Raw genomic sequence first — 17,706 nt, 5'->3', positions numbered from 1 at the left:
TTGGTGGCAGCAGTTGGAGTCTAAAGTGGATCAGCCTCACATAACAGGTACAAACAACCCAGGAGAGCATGAGTCATTGCCCTTAGTCTACACTGAGATGCTGAGAGGTGACCAAAAAGGTCAGCTCTTCTTTACATACATATGAGAGTGTAAAGTGATTCAGTTGTCACTTTACTTCTCTTTAAAATCCATGGCCTCTGTTACAGCACTTTGAACAGAAGATCACATGGGAGAGAAAAGTCCCAGTAGGCCTTAACTGTACATGGAATCACAGAAGCTCAATCTAGAGAGGACAAATGAACCCCCCTTGAGAAAGGCCACAGAGAGCACTCACTACAACTAAACCCAGTTTTTATCACTTCTGATTTCCTTAAATGTTAACATTCAAAAGGAAGCTGTTTTATGAGTCCCTGATTGTATAATCTTTTGGAAATTTGCAGAATTTTTGCAAAAGCATAGGAGTGGCACCCTATACATTCACTCTAATTCTCTGGAAAGTGGCAATGACTGCTATCCACTGACACTGCCTGTGTAGTAGTCAGAAGAGGTAGTATCATGATTAACCACTAGCTTCACTATTAGCAGAGGGAGCCATGGGAAGGGGCATCGCATACAGCCAATGTGGGACTTGAGAACCCACTGAAGCATGCAACCCATTAGAACATCTTTTTGTTAAACCACTGTCTTTAATGCAACTGAATGTTTAGTCAAAGCTAAAACATTAAGTGGAAATGTACTGCCTTTGATTCTGTTTTTAGTTGAGAAGGTTTCATACCTAAGGCAATCTGTCTAGTTAGACAGCCTGAGGAAGGCCAGTAGGAGTGGAAAACAGGGGAAGGAAAGAGGCGGCAGCAGCAGCTATCACACCGCTCTGTCCACAAAGAAAATAGGGACTCATTTTAGAGATAGGATGTTCTGCACTGGAGAAGTGAAGAAACAGATGGAGCCTGGTAAATTAAAACAAAAAAAAATTAATTATGTGCAATGAACTTTCCCTTGCTTTCAAAATCTGTTTCACCTGTCACTGCTGGAAATGGTCAAATGTGGTAAAATACAGCATTTCAGACTGATGCCACACCCTCAGTTACAACTAGTGAGACCATCCCATGCCATCTTACCTCTTCCTGGCTGATCTTGAGATTGCAGTTAAATTTTCTTCTGCACATTAGGTGGCCTCTTTAAAACATCTCCAAAGACGAACACACTGCTCCAGACTAGGTCAGGAGATACTCCAAGCGTATTGCTGCAGGGAATGAAGGTGCCTTTTGAAGTACCTGGTATCATCACATTCGTATCAGAGTATCACTACATCTAGAGAAATGTTTGTAGGTTGTTACCTAATCTATGGAAAAGGTTTTGAGCACCCAGTGTAGACAAGGACATTAATCAATGAAGAATTCTAACCTTTGCTTTCTCTTTTATAGTTCAAATCTGCAATGACACCAGGTCATTTTATAGTCCCGTGATGCCAGCATTGTCTGGATCAGTCTGGCTTCCAGTGTAATTTACAGCAGGCCTTTAGCCCTACCTTACAGCTACAAGTGTAGCACCCAAGGAGCCATTCAGCTACAGAGAGTCAGCTACAGAAATACTGCACACTCCAGCCTTTCTTCTCTTCATTGTGTACTAGATACAAGAGCAAGAACATGGACCAGAATCCAGCTGTAATTCCAAACTAGGGAAATACCTGTTTCTACAGACATTTTAGTTCTGAAATGAAATCCATTAGTTTCTATTCATAGTAGAAATTTCAGCCAGGTTTTCTATTCCTGCCTTCTTGACACCAATTGAGTACTGTAATGTAGTTTTGCTTAAGGAACCAAAAACTTCCAACATCAGTCTGGTCAGTTCCTTTCTTCACTTGTCAGCATCTCTGTGAGTGGAAATCCCCACTGACTGCTGAGCCATAACCAATACTTGGACAGCTGTTCTTTGCTTTACTCTTTGGACAGAAAAATGACCAACATTTCTGAATATGATAGAAAGGGAGTCCTTCCTTTCACTGCGCATGTGTTAAAATGCATAACTTCTTCTGCACTACCATAGGAATGTCTACCTCATAACTGTAAACCCAATCTGGACAGCACTGTTCAACTTCCCTTGAGGAACTAGTCCCATGGATTTCAATAATGCAAAGTTACCCATAAGTGCAAGCACAGTCCGAATAAGGGATATTTTTCAACAGATTCTGATATTAATCAAGTAGTATGCTGCAAGAGCTTCACAGAATAAATTTAACTAAAGAGTATATTTTTAAAAAGAAAATATTTTGTACCATCACCAGCACATAGTGCTGCACACAGTGGGATGCTCTTACCATTTGCCTGCCATTCCCACCATATTTCAGAGCTATTTAGTGCCACTATAGTTAAGGGTCATGTGCTATTTCCATAATTAATCTAATTTTTCAAAGGTGCATATCTCATCTACTTTAATTCCCACTAGGGTCTGGAAGCAGCTTGCTAGTGATCAGCTTTGCTATCATTTTTTTTCCCTTATCTTTACAAAATGGCTTACTGCATCAATCCACTTATCACCTCTTAGAGAAGAGGCATTTACTCCCTGATCCTGCAGTGCTTGTATGGTGTTGGACCTGTAGTCCTTACCGGAAAAACAGATGTGTTCCTTAATCAATGCAAAAGCCTCTGATCATTTTAGCCTGACAGACTGGGATTTTTATTGTAATGGAAAAGAAACCACACATTAACATTGCAACTTTTTATGTGAGCACAGACTCACATTACTTTAGGAGTAGGAGCCTGAAACTATAGGCAAAGTACAAACTAATTTCCTTGAAAATTAGGGTTCACACTTCTGTCACTCCTTTGCTTTTGCATTTTATTAATATGTTCTTAAGCAATCAATCTCATTTAAAGTGAATAATATAGTTACATAATTGAATAGATCAATTTGTTAATGATCATGGGAGAAGATGAAATATATCCTTATACTTCACATAAATAACAGAAAATTAGGGTGCTATTGTTGTCACAAAGACAAAAGATGTGCATGCCAAATGCCCAATTAATGTAAATCAGCACAATTGGATTGATATTAGTCACTGTAGATGCACTTACTCTGACTGAAGCACTGGCCTTTGAATCTGAAGCAATCAAACTGTTCTGGTGGTAAAAGTCCGACTTAGGAAAGCAACTAAACTGAAAAAGCTGACTTTGCCACACTTTTCCATATTCATCCTCCGTGTCTGTGAATGTTCACTCCTGTGTGACACTTATTTTTACCTCCAGCATGTCTAGGTATGGGCTGGGGATTACTGGTTATCTCCGATGGTAGAAGCCATCCATATGCCCCCTAACCACCCAGCCTGTTACTTCGGGGTCCCATTTACTGTTTCTTTCCAAAAGCTGATACACAGCGCTTAATTCCTCACAGTGCTTGACGAGATGACAAAGTCACTGCAAGCACTGTTATGTGGCTGAAACGTCGTTTAAGTGGCAGCTCCCGCAGTGCTGTGCGACGCTGAAAAAGCGGCATGAGTCGGTTCAGAGGGGGGTGTGGAAGTAAGAATCACATTGCTGAGCACGGATACAGATAACAGTGAAATAATGTTATGTTTGGGCACAGTGCCCTTGCCCTTGTCACAGATAAACATTAAGAGGCAGTTGCCTCTCAAGGTCAAGGGTGTCCTCAGCTCAAGGTTTCCGAGGAGAGAGGGTCAGGGGTCCTGCCTGGCCCCGGCTGCTTATCCCTGGCAGCCGCCTGAGGACTAGTAATGACACACTGGAGGAAAGCAGTATGAAACTGACATGAACATATGTCAGTTCTCCTTTCGGGGAGCCCCGGCTCCGGCCGGGACTCCGCAGCCGCAGCCCCCGAGTTTCCCCGGCGGCCGCCGGGCGGCGCTGCCCCCCGTGCCCCGCGGGGCCGGGCCGGGCCGGTCGGGCCGGGCGCCCCCCGGGCGGCGCAGGCAGGCGGGGCCGGGCCCGCCCCTCCCGCCCCGCCGCAGCCGCCGGAGGCGAGCGGAGCCCGCCAGTGTGTGCGAGCTGCGCTGCCGCCGCTGCCCTGCGCCGCCCGTCCCACCCCGGCACAGCCCGGCTCACCCCGGCACAGCCCAGCCCGGCGAGGCACGGCAGAGCGAGCCCCTGCCCTGCTCCCCCCGCACCGCCCGGGCGACCAGAGCCAGCCATGGGTAAGCCAGCCGGGCTGCGGGGGAGCCGCCGCCGCCGCGGGGCCGCAGGGGGAGCCGCGGCTGCGGGCGGGGAGGGAGCGGGGGCAGGTGCGGGGCAGCCCCGGGGGTAGCGGCGGCAGCAGCTCCAGCCTGTTGAGCGCCCCGGCAGCGCCGGGGTTGGGGGGGAGCGGCCGCCCCTCCGGCCCCCTCGCTCCGCGCCGCTGCCACGGGAACTCGGCACAGGGAGCGGGGACGGGCGCGGGAACCTCCTGTCTAGCGGGGCAACGCGACCTCGCTCGCCAGCTGCAGAGCGCTCCCTTCCTCTGAAAATAAATCTGTGTTAACACGGGAACGCGGAGCTGTGATTTCTCCAGGCGGCTGTGCGCAGCCGGCCGGAGCGCGTCCCTTGCCGCGGTCCCGCAGAAGCCGAGGGGGTGCAGGGGCGGCCCCGGGTCTCCCCGCGGGTCCCGGTCCCTCCGCTCAGCGCTGGGACCGACTCGGTGTCGGACCGGCTGCCTCTCGGGGTAGGGCGGGGCGAGGGGAGCTGCTCAGCCCCTCTGCGCCAAACCCGCTTCCCTAGATCAGTTTTTGCGGGGGGATGAAGTGTGGTCGGGAGAGGAGGAATAGCCTCGGGGGCCAGGAGGGAGAGCCGACCTGCCTTCTGTAGGTGGGCAGCGTTGAGTACGCCCATGTGCTGGGCGTGATGCGTTTCGGTGTGAGCATTAGGGAATCCTGCGGGCTATTGGAATAACGTGGTGTGCGTTTCCCTCTTGCAGCTTGGGGTCTGCGTGGTGGAGGGAGTTGGGTGTGGATGGAAAGTGGCAGATTCTGTTCCCAAACCTATGGGAGGGGGTAGCCCTTGCATGAGTGTGTTAACAGGAGTAGAAATGGGGCCCTAGGGAGGGAAAGAAAGATTCATAGTGCACATGGGTCACTCGGTAGTAAGCATTCACCTTGAGCATCCGCATCCTTTTACCGTGAGCCTTTTAGTGTGGGCTGCTTCTGCGAGCTCTCCTTCAACCAATAATATATCCAAATTAATTAAGTAATAATGAAAGTTATGAGGTTTGGGGAAAAAAAAAAAAAGACAGAAAAATGCAGCTGTATCTTTGGTTTAGTTTGCCAGTGGCGTGTTACTGCTTAGAGGTTGCAGCTGCTAAAGCAGAGCTATCAGTGCATGCCCGAGTGTTAATATGCACATACTGATGCTGGCACTGTCTCTGGTTTTAATTAAGAAGAAAAAAAAATTAATTACTCATCCAAAGCAAAAGGAAGCTGACAGAATTCCTATGGTTGCTACTTTGTTAAATTAATTCGCATCACCTAATTCCTTAATTTCTAAATGCTTATTAACTGGTTTGTTCCCTAGCTTAGTGAAGATCAGACTCCTGTAGTATTACCATCTCTTAACTAAGTTTTTTTAACTTTCAACACGCCTTTCCATGTATGTTAAACTACTGATTCCTGTGGCCTCTGCAACTCTGATGGGTGAAACAAACCAAACAGCTGTATCAAATCAGAATCAAAAAGCTTATTTTTTGTAGGCGTATTCTGATACTCACTTTTTAGACTATGCTTTTCCTATGTGAACTTTTGGTATTAAGTGGAACTGCAGAGTGGAGAGCTGTCTAGACCTTACTATTCTTCTCTTACCTTACACTTTTACTTTACTGCCATGGGTTAATGTCCAATAAATCTTGGAATGGGGATGGAAGAGGGAAAGAGAGAAAGGAATGTTTTTTAGTGCCTTATTAAGAGAAGTGTATTGATTTTTAAGATAACACATGTAAAATTGTTCATAAATGTCTTTGCTGCTAAGTGTATGAAATTGATTTTTCTTCAGTAAATTAAGTTGCTAGCATTTTGAAATCAAAAAGTTGTTTTAAATCTTTGTCAGTGATTCATGTTGAGGAGAAGCACATTTTTATTTTAATCCTAAAATGTTATACAAACACCAAAGTCAGTTTTGCAGCCTGTGGGTCTGCAACAGTGTATGAAATATATCGTTTATGTCTGTATAGAATGTGTTGTCCTGAATGTAGCAGTTGGGGAAAAGAGGAGTGAAGAGAAGAAAACATTTCTTGAACATTTTGCTCATAATGGTGATGATAACAAAAAACTCCAAGGTCTGTTGACTTCTTTGCTTAGAAGCATTGTTGGATGACCAAACTGTGCCTGACTGGGCAATGGCAGTGTGGTCAGTCTGGAGAGGGGACTTAGAGCACAAATTTCAGATTAAATACTTCAAAAAGAAGTCACAAAAAGAAGCCTTTGTCAGCTGGGAATACAGTCCCCCATGAATACAAAGTTTTGTTTCTGTCATTGCATAACTGTTGCCTTGGCATTAGGTAGGCTGAGGCTGATGTGATTGTCTCACCAGGACTTGTTTGGAGCCCCAGTGCTGTTGTCGAGCTTCCTGATCTGATGGCAAGGATGTGTTTGACTGGTTCTCATTAGGGCCATTTGATTGTCGTTGCTTGCACAAAAATTTTATGTAGAACTGGCTTAGTAAAGGTGATTTTTTTTTCTTCATTTTTAGAGGCTGAGAGCCCACCACTGTTGTTGATGTTCACTGGGGTTTTAGCTCCCTCAATACTTCTGAAAGTCTGTCTTCAACACCACTTAGGGTTTGTGTCACCTGGAGGGAGAGTCGTCAGTAATAACCCGTGCAGTGCTTTGTGCATCTCCTCTCAGAAGTCCTACCTGTGGCCATCTTGCATGTAGAAGATGGGGAGTGGGGCTGTTACTTGACAAAATGAACAAAAATGCAAACGATTTTTGTTCATAAGTGTTTGAAAAGCATGATACAGTGTAATTTGTTGGCAACTGTGTGTTCTCAAAATTTTACACTTTTTCTTCTTTGTACTCCCCAAACTGTTGCTTTCAAATAAGAAAAGTGGTTGGAGCAGAGTGGGTACATGTATTATGTTTTGTTTGTTGGTTTGTTAAGAAAGAGATATTGAGGAGAACACTGCAAACGGGATGAAATTAATGCCTGTCAGACAGCTGCCTTGTGGAGTCTGCAAACCCAGGAGTTCTCAGGGATATCACACTGTGCTGTGCTGAGGCCATCCCCTGTCCTTCACACCTTCTTCAGCACATCCAGCTCCCTCATCAGTTGTTCCTACATCCCTGTAGCTCTTCTCTGCATTCCAGAGGGGACCATCCCTTTCTTGTAGGCAGTAACCTCAGGAGTTCCACCTCAGGGGCTTCTACCACCCATAGAAATGGTCCTTGCTTTCACATGAAACTTGTCTGAAGTAGGTTCAAATATGCCATAAACCAGGCTTTCTTCTTAAAAACAGCTGGGAGCAAATTCTGAAAGAGAATCAGTCCTCATTCTTTCCATTCAGCTATACACTTCATTCAGGCAGGAGCTGGAGTCTTTTGTGTCTAACATTAATAGTAAAATCTGATTAGCTTTGGTCATTAAGGGTAGCTGGGTTTCAATTGCCAAGTGTTGTAGTCCATATTTTCTTAAATCATACACCTCTTAAATGTAATTAACCTCGTTCTTATTAAACTTAATATTAGTTTCTCTTTTTTTATCTTCTCTTAAAACCTGTGAAATGCAAAATTTTATACTGCTGCCCTTTCTCTGTCTTCCCAACACCTGCTTGTGCTGTTAAAAAGGCACTTAATTTTGCCTTCTCACTATAATCCTTCTTATCTGAGAAGGAGGCGGAGGAGAAAATGTTGTGCATTTCTGATATTCTTAGTATCCTAAACAATTTGTGCTTTCACCATATTTACAGGTTCTCCCTCTTACTCTCTTTCTAAACATGTGATTCTGTAATAGAGGAAGTCTGCTGCCTTGTGTGTGAATTCTGTGCCTGATAGATCTTGAATTGTTACATTTCAGAAAAACATCCTGGATTATAGATTACATCCCTGGGAGGTCTGAACTGTGTCAGTGCCTGATTACCTGTCTTTTTCAGAGTGTTTATAGAGTTTTTTAATCCAATCGAAGTCTGCAGGTGTCTTTCAATGTTTAAAGGACTTTATTTTTCTCAAATCACTACCTTTTTTTCAAGTTTGCTTCCCTGTGTTATAATATAAAGTTGTCATGTTTCAAGCATAGGGGTTTTTATGCACTATTTTTCTATAACCTTTGTTTTTCAAGATTAATGCTTTCTAATCATAGAATGTTTTGATTTGGAAGGGACCTTTAAAGATCAATTAGTCCAACCCTTCTGCCGTGAGCAGGGACACCTTTTCACCTGTTCGAAGCCCCATCCAGCCTGACCTTGAACACTTCCAGGGAAGGAGCATCCAGGAATGGGGCATCTGCAACTTCTCTGAACAATATTTACTAATATCTAAAGTCATTACTCTAAAAAATAAGCCCAGTGTCTATTTCAGGATAAGGTTAAAAAAATTTACAGTAAACTCAGTGAAGCCCACTCCTTGGTATCTCTTTTTTCCTCATGCAGCGGCATTGTGTTGTCCGTGAGTGGGTGCACGTTCTCATAGTGAGGATTTTCTTTTCCCCGAGATACACAGCTGTTACAGCCAGATACAGAATCGTTGCACGTATTGTATTTCCACTGATGGTTTTTGGATAAATATGTGTTGTTATCTTTTTAGAAGTGTGAGAGCATTGTATCCAGTGAAATTTCACTGAGGTAAAGTATTTGCCAAGGGAGCTGCTGTGGGTTGTTACGTTACCACATTCTCCATGATGACTGCTCTTCCCATGGAAACTGATGGATTTCTCTTCTGTTTGACCTCCCCCATGTGCATCCTGGCTGTGTGTGCCTTTCCTCAGACGTGCACACACCTGGTCCCTGTTAATGCATCCCCAGCACCTGCCCAGGCAGCACATCACCTTGCTCCTCTGTGCAGCTCCCCAGCTGTTCTCACTGAGGTTCCAATAGCCTGCACAGAACCATGGGAACTGCCTTCCTGTGAGTTACTCAAACCCACCGGCAAAAAAATCTAACCCTTCAAGGCACCATGGTATTAATGTTGTGGAAAATGTGTGAATATGCTTATTAGTGCACTTTTAACATAGGTGCTTTTTATCAAGGAGTGTGGGGCTAAGGCTCACTCCTCATGAAGCAAATGGCATCTCGCCGGGGTTCCAGCTGGGTGAGGTGTGTGGTGACACACTTGGTAGGTGGTTCTCCAGGGTTCGCTGAAGTGTGCTTGTGGCTGGATTGGTTTGAAGGAAATCAAAATTCTTTCTGTTCTCCTGGCTGGTTCCTTAAAATATGTTCAGGTATGAGTGCCTCTGGGTTTGAGCTGGTGTGAGCAAATGTAAGGAGAGAGAGTTTATTTTCCATGTGGGATATCAAAGATGGTTGTATTAAAGTAATGGATCTCAGCTGAGCCTGTGAGGCTCTGAACAGATGCAGAATCCTGTGCTGGGAGCATTACTGGGTCAATACCCACTGTGGTCAAAAGACCAAACAGAGCCATGTCCATCTTGTAAGGTGGCTTATTCCAGGTCATGTGCAATGTAGCCTGTGGCCCAGGGGAAGCAAACTTGGTTTGACAGTACCCAGTGAGGAATCCACACCTCCTGATCCCCTCTCGACCTTTCTTCTGCAGGCAGCAATGAACCTCAGACCGCTTGGATGCAGGGATGGCTGTGCCAGTCAAAATCCTGTCACCCCTCCCCTGTAAACACACTGAGCATCAGTAGAGATGTCACCATTCAGTGGAACAAATAGGTAGCATCCTATGCACCACTTAGTTCTCAGCTGTTTGTTACTTTCTATTGCTGCTCTGTCTTGGTGCTTTGGCAGTCTTCCTCTCCATAATTATTTGTCTCTTGGGTTTTAGGCTCAAAAGCTTGCACGGGGAGTTGTGGCTTGGGAAACATTTATGAGCAACACAAAGAACTGTGAGAATTCAACATCTTTTGTTCTCCCTGGTTTTGGAGCTGTTTGACTAGCAGCAATTTCAAAATGTGAATGGAGCTTATGTTTCATTAACAGAAAGATGTGCCAGATGCAGAGCTATCAAGAGCTATAAACCTCAGTGCCTTGCTCCACGTTGGTTGTGGGTGTGTTTGTTTTATGCTTTGATAATTGTGTACATGTGACATTTGGAAATTTTAGCCAATGTACAGCCAATGACTTTCAGGAATGTGTTTGTACTTTAATGTTTGGGATTTTTTTTTTTTGTCTGAGAGGAAGATGTTGAAAAGGACTCTGGTTCAAAGATAGCTGAGACCTGGGTCATGAATAAGACTGGACTTCTTGAAGTTATGAACTGATTTGAAGTATTCAAAGTAAGATACATCCTTCATAATTTTTGGTGTTTTGAGTTTTTTTTAATGTTTATTAGGTGCATAGAGCAATCATTGCATATTGCAACCTAAAACTCGTTTGTGTATACATTCCTTCAATGCCAGTGGAAATATAAGAATTGCCCTGGTGTAAACCATATGTAAATCAGAGAGTTGGATTGCACTGAAGACAAATAGTGTTAGGCAAAATAAAAATGGAAACGTATGCAGTTAATGGCTTGGGATTAAGGAAGCAGCTGGCTTGCCTTCCAGGTGCTGGTCTGTGGATTGACAGATAGAAAGGACACGTTGTGTTAACAATGCAACTGGTTGGGAGATCCAAAAGGTGGAATAAATGATGGGAGTCCAGCCAGAGGAGGATTACATTTTGAGTAGCACACTGTTTTTCTCAATTCTGGAAACATACCTTTGGGCTTATTGGTTGTTTTGCTGAGCGGGAGCTGTGGAGCCTGCCACCGATGGCTGACTGAGGAGGAGTCTGACTCCCTCGTGCTGCCAGCAAGGCAGAGCTAACTGACACTCTCCAGTGTCCGGTTTTACCTTTTAGTCTATATTTTTGTCAGCTTGCATGTGAGCAAGTTCATCAAGGCTTTTCAGTCCTAATGCTGAGTGTGCATCAGAGTCTGTGAAGTTGCTGGGTGCAGGTGAGCACAGGTTGCTTGCAGTCACCTGCTGACACCTTTTGGGAGCTTGCTTGGGAGGCTGGCTGCTGTTGGGTCTTAGTTCATCTAAATCACTCTTCAAGAGTGATTTTCTTTGGGTTTATATCTGTTTTGCTTTCTGATGGGACACAAGTATTTTAAGACAGTGCTTTCATCACCTTAAGACTTCTTTTTAAAGCATCTTAAGTTCTAGGTTCTGGGCAGCGCTGTCAGGATTTGCTGGAATGAAGTCCTGGGCACACACTATGCCGACAAACACCATGCAAGTTGGAACTAGTGCAGAGCACTGACTGGATCTTCAATACTTTTTTGTAACTTCTATACTAAAGTAATTTTAATTTTCTTGTTCATTGTGTTTTCTGTATATTATGTTTGTAGATTTATTTTTTGGTTTTGTTTTTTTCTAAGGAATAACTTTTGTAAGGTTTTAAGTGATTGCTGTTTGTGTGTAAACTTACACTTTTGTTACCAAAACTGTGTTGACATAAGTGTCATGCACTTTCCCAAACAAAAGCGTAAAATGAGTTATTGTATTTGTTAAGCACACAGCTGAAAATAAGTTTGCCACATGGAACTTCCCTTGTGGGAAATTAAATGCTTTTCTTGAGCTGTGTAGGCATGTATTACCAAAAAAAAAAAAAGTCATGAGGAAAGAGAGATGACTAGTGGGAGTATTTGGAGTTGAGAACTTTTGGTGCAAGCACAGGGATCTGCTCCAGCACATCCGTCAAGAATCCATGACTTGCAAGGTGTAACAAACAAGAACACTTCATGTAACATCTGCTTAGGCTCTGTGATGGGCGCTGGTACAAAAGCCTTGAAATATCTGAGATATTTGTCATGCCGTGTCAGGGGAATGTAACGGAATACAGTACATCGTTTATTACTGCCTGCCCCAGCCAGTAAAGTTATTAGGTACTAAAGCTGATAACAGTTACACTGAGCCAAAATTTTACGTAAGCGAACGCAGGGAATGCAATGTAGAGGGGGCTTTGTTCTATATGGCTGATGTAGCCTGTGTTAGCAATTATTTCCCGCATGCAGTGTGTACCTTCACTTCATAGACATTTCTCCCATTCTGTGCTGAAATTGAAATGGTGATTTCTCATGCTTGGTAATTGTCTGATGAAAGTCACCCAATTAAGATAATGTCTGGAAACTTAAAGAAATAATGATGTGGAATGAAAAACAGCCAGTTAAGTTATTTTGCTGGGTTTAGTCTGCAATTTTTAGTCTCTCCCTTTAAATTACTTTTAAACAATTTGAAAATACCTATTTTTCTCCTCAAACTTTATCTGTGAGAAACATATAATAGATATTTAATCTTTAAGCTCCTCCTGAAATTCTTTGAGGTTTTTCATTTTATCTGCCACTGATATGTTTGCAACACCATGTTTGAGAAATTGTTGTAATCTACCACATACTGAAGTCCTCTTACTCCTCAGTGGAAACTTCAGGGAAACAAAAAAGAACAGTGAAGGAGTAAAACAAACTCTTAAAAGCACTAATTTAAAATAGCCAAGGCAGACTGAAGGTAGGTATTTGGGAAGTGGTGGAACTGAAATAAAAGACAAATATGGTGGCAGCACGAGACTCAAGACTCAAATGATTTTTGCCTTAAACAGTCTGCAGATTTCATTAAAGTTATTTTATCTTCCTGTAAAACTTTGCTTCTGGATTTTCTTAGGTTTCCTATGGCTGTTGTCATAAAATCTGCTGAATGTTTTTCCCATTACGGTCAGCTCCCCAGCATGCCCAACATGGTTTAGGCTCTTTTTATCATCCTTGAAGAGAGGAAATTCTGCACATCATGGTCAAACCTCGTCTTTTCCTCCCTCTAGGCTGTTTTCTACCAGATTTTGTGGGCAGGCTGTGTGTGTGGGTAGATAGTTCCCTGCCTCCCTTATTCCTTTTGGTATTTGATCCTCCACTGAAGACTTTCTTCCTGAAGTGGCAGCCAGAAGCGCGTGCTGGTTTTGCATGCATGTGATTCACTCGTGGTAGATGAGCACAGTTGTGACTGTGACTTGTACTTCCAAGTAAGTGATGTACCTCTCCTAGAGATACAAAACAGAGAAGACATTAGAAGAAATATCTTTAAAATAAACAGAAAGTCAGGAGGCACTCTCTTAAAGCAAAATTAAGTGCTTTACTGGAGGGAGGTTGGAGTCTTGGATTTCTATTTCAGCGGTAACAAAAGGGCATAGCACACGTGGAATATTAAATGTTGTTGCCAAGGCTAATGGGAATGTCCCAGCTGCTGTTAAAACCTGACATATAACTGTGTTAATTACTGCATACTGAGTCTCCTTTTCTGTTCTTATAATAACATACAAAGAAAAAAGTTCAGGAAAATACCAGTGTAGTTACAGTCAGTGCTAGCTACTTCTACCCCTTACAAAAATGCATTTAGTTGATGAATCTATTTTGTTTCATGTTTGATGTTAGATAGCATAGGTATTTTTTGGCTGTAGAGATACCTGCCAAATTGGTTAGTATGATGGCTGTAGGATGGCAATTTACTTTCTGAAGATTACCTACCCTCTTAGAAAAAATTATGTTCAAAGGGGTTATTTGCCACAGAGTTGTTTAGGGTTTAACTGAGGGATGAGAATGGAAACAATACCTGAGTTTCTGTTAAAAAAAAAAAAAAGAAACAAAAGAAAGTTACCAGCTACTTGTAAATGTGGTATCTTTGTTCATTAGTTACTTTGGCATGCCAAAGGGGTCCCCGTGTAGGACTCCTGAAAAGAGACTTATGTGGACTTCATAAGGAGACACAGAAGGGGAGAAGCAGTTTTCCAGCCAAAATGTGAGTTCCCAAAGAATTCCTTCCTCTTTCTCATCATAGAAAGCAGGTTTATTGATTCAGAAAATGCCATCATGCTTGCTTAAATTCTCATCTACTGTAATCCTTCCTAAAATACTTAATCCTTAACCCTTTGTTTTTTAGGGAAGAGAATGGTAAGATTAGTAGGAGGGAAGCATGCCTTTTTCCTTCCATACGTGTTCACGAGCGTGACTGCTGTGCCCACTTTCCACATGGTCAGTAGTCTGTCTTCTGCATGTGTGAAACGTCCCTTATGTTAGCTCCTGTACCTTGTAAATAAAGTGTTTTCTATTGCCTTACTCAGAAAATATGTCAGGCATTTTGTTGCATATGCTTCATTGCTCCAACATTTGCGCTTTGCATTTGCATGTGGTTATTAGATCTCTGTGGAGAGAGATCTCCTCACCCAAGTTTAAACATAGGAGAAAAATCAAAGAATCATACAATCGTTTGGATTGAACAGTAACTTAGAGATTATCCAGTGCCAACTCCCTTGCTGTGGGCAGGGACACCTTCCAGTAGACCAGGTTGCTCACAGCCCCATCCAGCTTGGCCTTGAACGCCTCCAGAGATGGGGCATCCACGTCTCTAGGCAAGCTTTCTAGTGTCTCACCATCCTCACAGTAAAGAATTTCCTCCTAGTATCTAATCTAAAGCTGTCCTCTTTCAGTTTAAAGCATTACCCCTTGTCCTATCACTACACTCACTGATAGAGTCTCTCCCCATCTTGTCTGTAGGCCCCTTTAGGTACTGGGAGGTGCTACGAGGTCTCCCCAGAGCCTTCTCTTCTCCAAGCTGAACAACCCCAACTCTCTCAGCCTGTCTGCATAGGTGAGGTGCTCCAGCCCTCTGATCATCTTCGTGGTTTCCTCTGGACTCACTCCAGCAGGTCCATGTCCTTATTATGCTGGGGACCCCAGGGCTGGATTTAGTACTCCAGGGGAGGTCTCACCAGAGCAGAGGGGCAGGATCAGCTCTTGACCTGCTGGCCACACTGTTTTTGATGCAGCCCAGAGTACAGTGGGCTTTCTGGGCTGCAAATGCACGTTGGTTCATACCCAGTTTTTCACTCAACACACTCACGTCCTTTTCAGCAGGGCTGCTCTCAATCCACTCATTGCCTGGCCCTGTATGCATGGTTGGGATTGCCTCAAATGCAGGACCTTATACTTGGCCTTGTTCAGCTTGCATTTATTTGCCGTTTTCACATTATTTTCTTGTATCAGGCTAAATCACTGGCATGACAGCAGTATCCCAAAAGGGAATTGATCCTGAGCTGCTGCATGTGGTCCCAGAGACATTCAGGCTTTTGCTTTTTTGTGACTTCCATAGTCACAAGTGGACTTGCAGCAGGAACCTTCACTCTTCAGTGGCAGACAAGGATGAAGCTGTGGTGCTTAAAGCCTTCAGGCTTGGCAGCTGCTGTGGGTCCTGCTTTGTCCTGAGGGAGATGGCTGGAAAGAGCACCCCAGTAACAGCCTGCATCCCAGGCTTCCCACAGCACTTAGGACATACCGTGACAGTGTTTCCTGCTAGGAGATACTGGCAATTAATTTAAAATCCTTCCCCTAGGTCATCATGACTTTTAAGGAGCTTTTGCACTTACTGTCTCAGAAACTGCCTTTCTTGCTTGAGCATGACCTGCCAAGGCAGCTGTGTTTCTCTTAAGCATTGAAATTAATGATACAAAACATGAAGCTTGAGAGAAGATCAGGATTACAGTTCTTCTTAGCTGTGTACTCACTGTCACCAACCCTTCTGTGGGAGACTAGCATGATCAGGGCTTTTTGTGGCTGTTGGACAAAGTGTAAGGCCTGGCTTGGGCATCTGTGATCCTTTCTGCAAGGGCTTTTCAGGATGGTGCTCGTATGGCCTCTCTGTGCATAGCATGAAACAAGGCAAGCTTTATTTTATGTGCTGGTGCCTGGTTTTGTTGTTTATTTGGGTTTTTATGGAATGCAAAGGAAAAAGCTTTTTTCAGATGTAACAGCAATGTTGCATAAAAGGATCTTCCTTGTGTTTGTGCTGCTGCTGACATACACTTTGGCTAAGTTAAGCCCTGTGGAGTAGGTGGCTTTGAATCAGAGGATAATCACAATGCCCCTGTACGTGCTATAGCACAAGCTGCGCAGTGTGGAAATCTGGTAGTGTTCTGTCTGGACTGTGTAGGTTCTTTCCTATCAGGGTGCATATAGTAACCTAAATTTAGCTCTTAACATAACCTTAAATGGGCTATCAACTCTCAATCACACATTGGCATGCAGACTTTTTCATTTCCACTTTTGCTTGGGAATTCCATCTTCTGCTGTCTCCTGCATGTGAGCTTACCTGTATTTGCATGATAGGAGTTTGTACAAGGAAATACCTTCCCAGATATTAGCCCCAGCAGCTGTGCCCCTGTGGAGGCACATGGAAGAGGCAGGGCAGCAGTTGCCAGCAAACATCACCACCATCCTTTGTTTCCCTCATAGCTATGGTGACCCTGGATGTGAGACCAGGAATGTATGCACTGGAGATGATTTAAGGAAATGTGCAGCACTGCATACTAATTAATTTGGGTCATGGTACTCATAGGATAAGCACAGCAGCTTCCTGCCTCCCAAGTGGTTGCTGCAATTCTGATTTGAACCCTTTTGCTTTATGCCAAGAAAAAAAACTTCACAGTAATTAAAATTAACCTGACCTGCTTTAGAGGAGCCTGGTTTGAATTAGGGCATGATTATTAACTCTAGCAGTATTTGACTTTGCTAAATCTTTCCCTTTCCTTCCATGTTGTTCACTCCCTGCCACTCCATCAGCTCAATAACGTCTGCTGGAGTAGTATCTATTTATAGGAGACCCCTCATCTCTGTAGAGGAGACTAAGACTTGGTAACACATACCACAAGCCTTGGTGGGACACTGTCAGGGGTGTGATGTCTGCTGCAGAGCTTGATGGCTGACAGGGTGTTGTGTTGTCCCATCTCCAGAAAGCCAGGACTATGGGAGTAGAAAATGGGGAGTGAAAAGGTAACTTTATTGTGTGCATAGCTGACCTGAATGCTGTTGTTCTCATGGGCATCTAAAATAGTTAAAATAATCAGACTGCTTGGAGTTTACAGCATTAAATCCAAGTCCTTTGGGTTTTAAGGGCATTGCCTTTTGTATCCATGTGTGGGAAATTCAAGAAAAAGCAAGAATGCAACAGAGTTTTAATCTCAAAGCATGGAAGCTCTGTTGGTTTGAAGGCTCAAAGTCCCCTGCTTGTGGTTTTCTTTCACATGAACTAGATGATGTGCCTGTTTTATTCTTTATATTAGATGACACCATTGAAAATTATCTTCAAGCCCTCTTTGCGGGGTGGGTGATCTGTGAACATGAGTTTTCATCAAAAAATGCAGTAAAGCTTTTTTTGAAAGGAAGTGTTTTGCATCAGGTCGCCGTTTTGAAACAGAGTGCCAGTTTCAAAGTCTCTCATGTGACAACTGTGCTACTTGTTTTCCAAGGCATTTTTCAGGCAGGAGGCATTGGAAGCTGCTAAAGTGTTTTCACAAATTCTTCTCTGGTATAGTGCCTGGATGCTTTGATGCCCCTGCCTTGTTCTGCTATGCCATACACTGGTGTGGTAAGACCCTCCATGTCTGTGATCCCTGGTGATGGAGTGAATATGCTTCTTTCACTGTTGTTTGTTTTTACAGTATTTAAAAAGTTGATGCTGCCAGAAGAACAAAAAACAGTAGGATTTTTTTTTTAAGCCAGACAAACAGGATACTTGTACTAGAAAGGTCTTTCTGTCAAGAAATTGAAACATCCTTTGTGGAAAAAAATATTTGAAATGCACATTGTGGTAT

At 43.7% G+C, this 17,706-nt stretch overlaps 1 protein-coding gene across 1 annotated transcript in view; it reads left to right on the top strand.

Moving 5' to 3' along the window:
* The first annotated feature begins 4,028 nt into the window (after positions 1 to 4,028).
* GPM6B (glycoprotein M6B) overlaps positions 4,029 to 17,706 on the top strand; it is a 107,927-nt gene continuing 94,249 nt past the window's right edge. The window contains exon 1 of the mRNA XM_017812232.1: positions 4,029 to 4,150. Coding sequence (XP_017667721.1) covers positions 4,147 to 4,150 — 4 coding nt within the window. The 5' untranslated portion in view covers positions 4,029 to 4,146. The remainder of the gene's footprint in view (positions 4,151 to 17,706) is intronic.

This window comes from Lepidothrix coronata, unplaced genomic scaffold (genome assembly GCF_001604755.1).
Source record: "Lepidothrix coronata isolate B3197 unplaced genomic scaffold, Lepidothrix_coronata-1.0 Scaffold35, whole genome shotgun sequence".
Taxonomy (NCBI): domain Eukaryota; kingdom Metazoa; phylum Chordata; class Aves; order Passeriformes; family Pipridae; genus Lepidothrix; species Lepidothrix coronata.
Note: the sequence above shows the minus strand (reverse complement) of the source record. Positions and strands in the feature narration are given on the sequence as shown.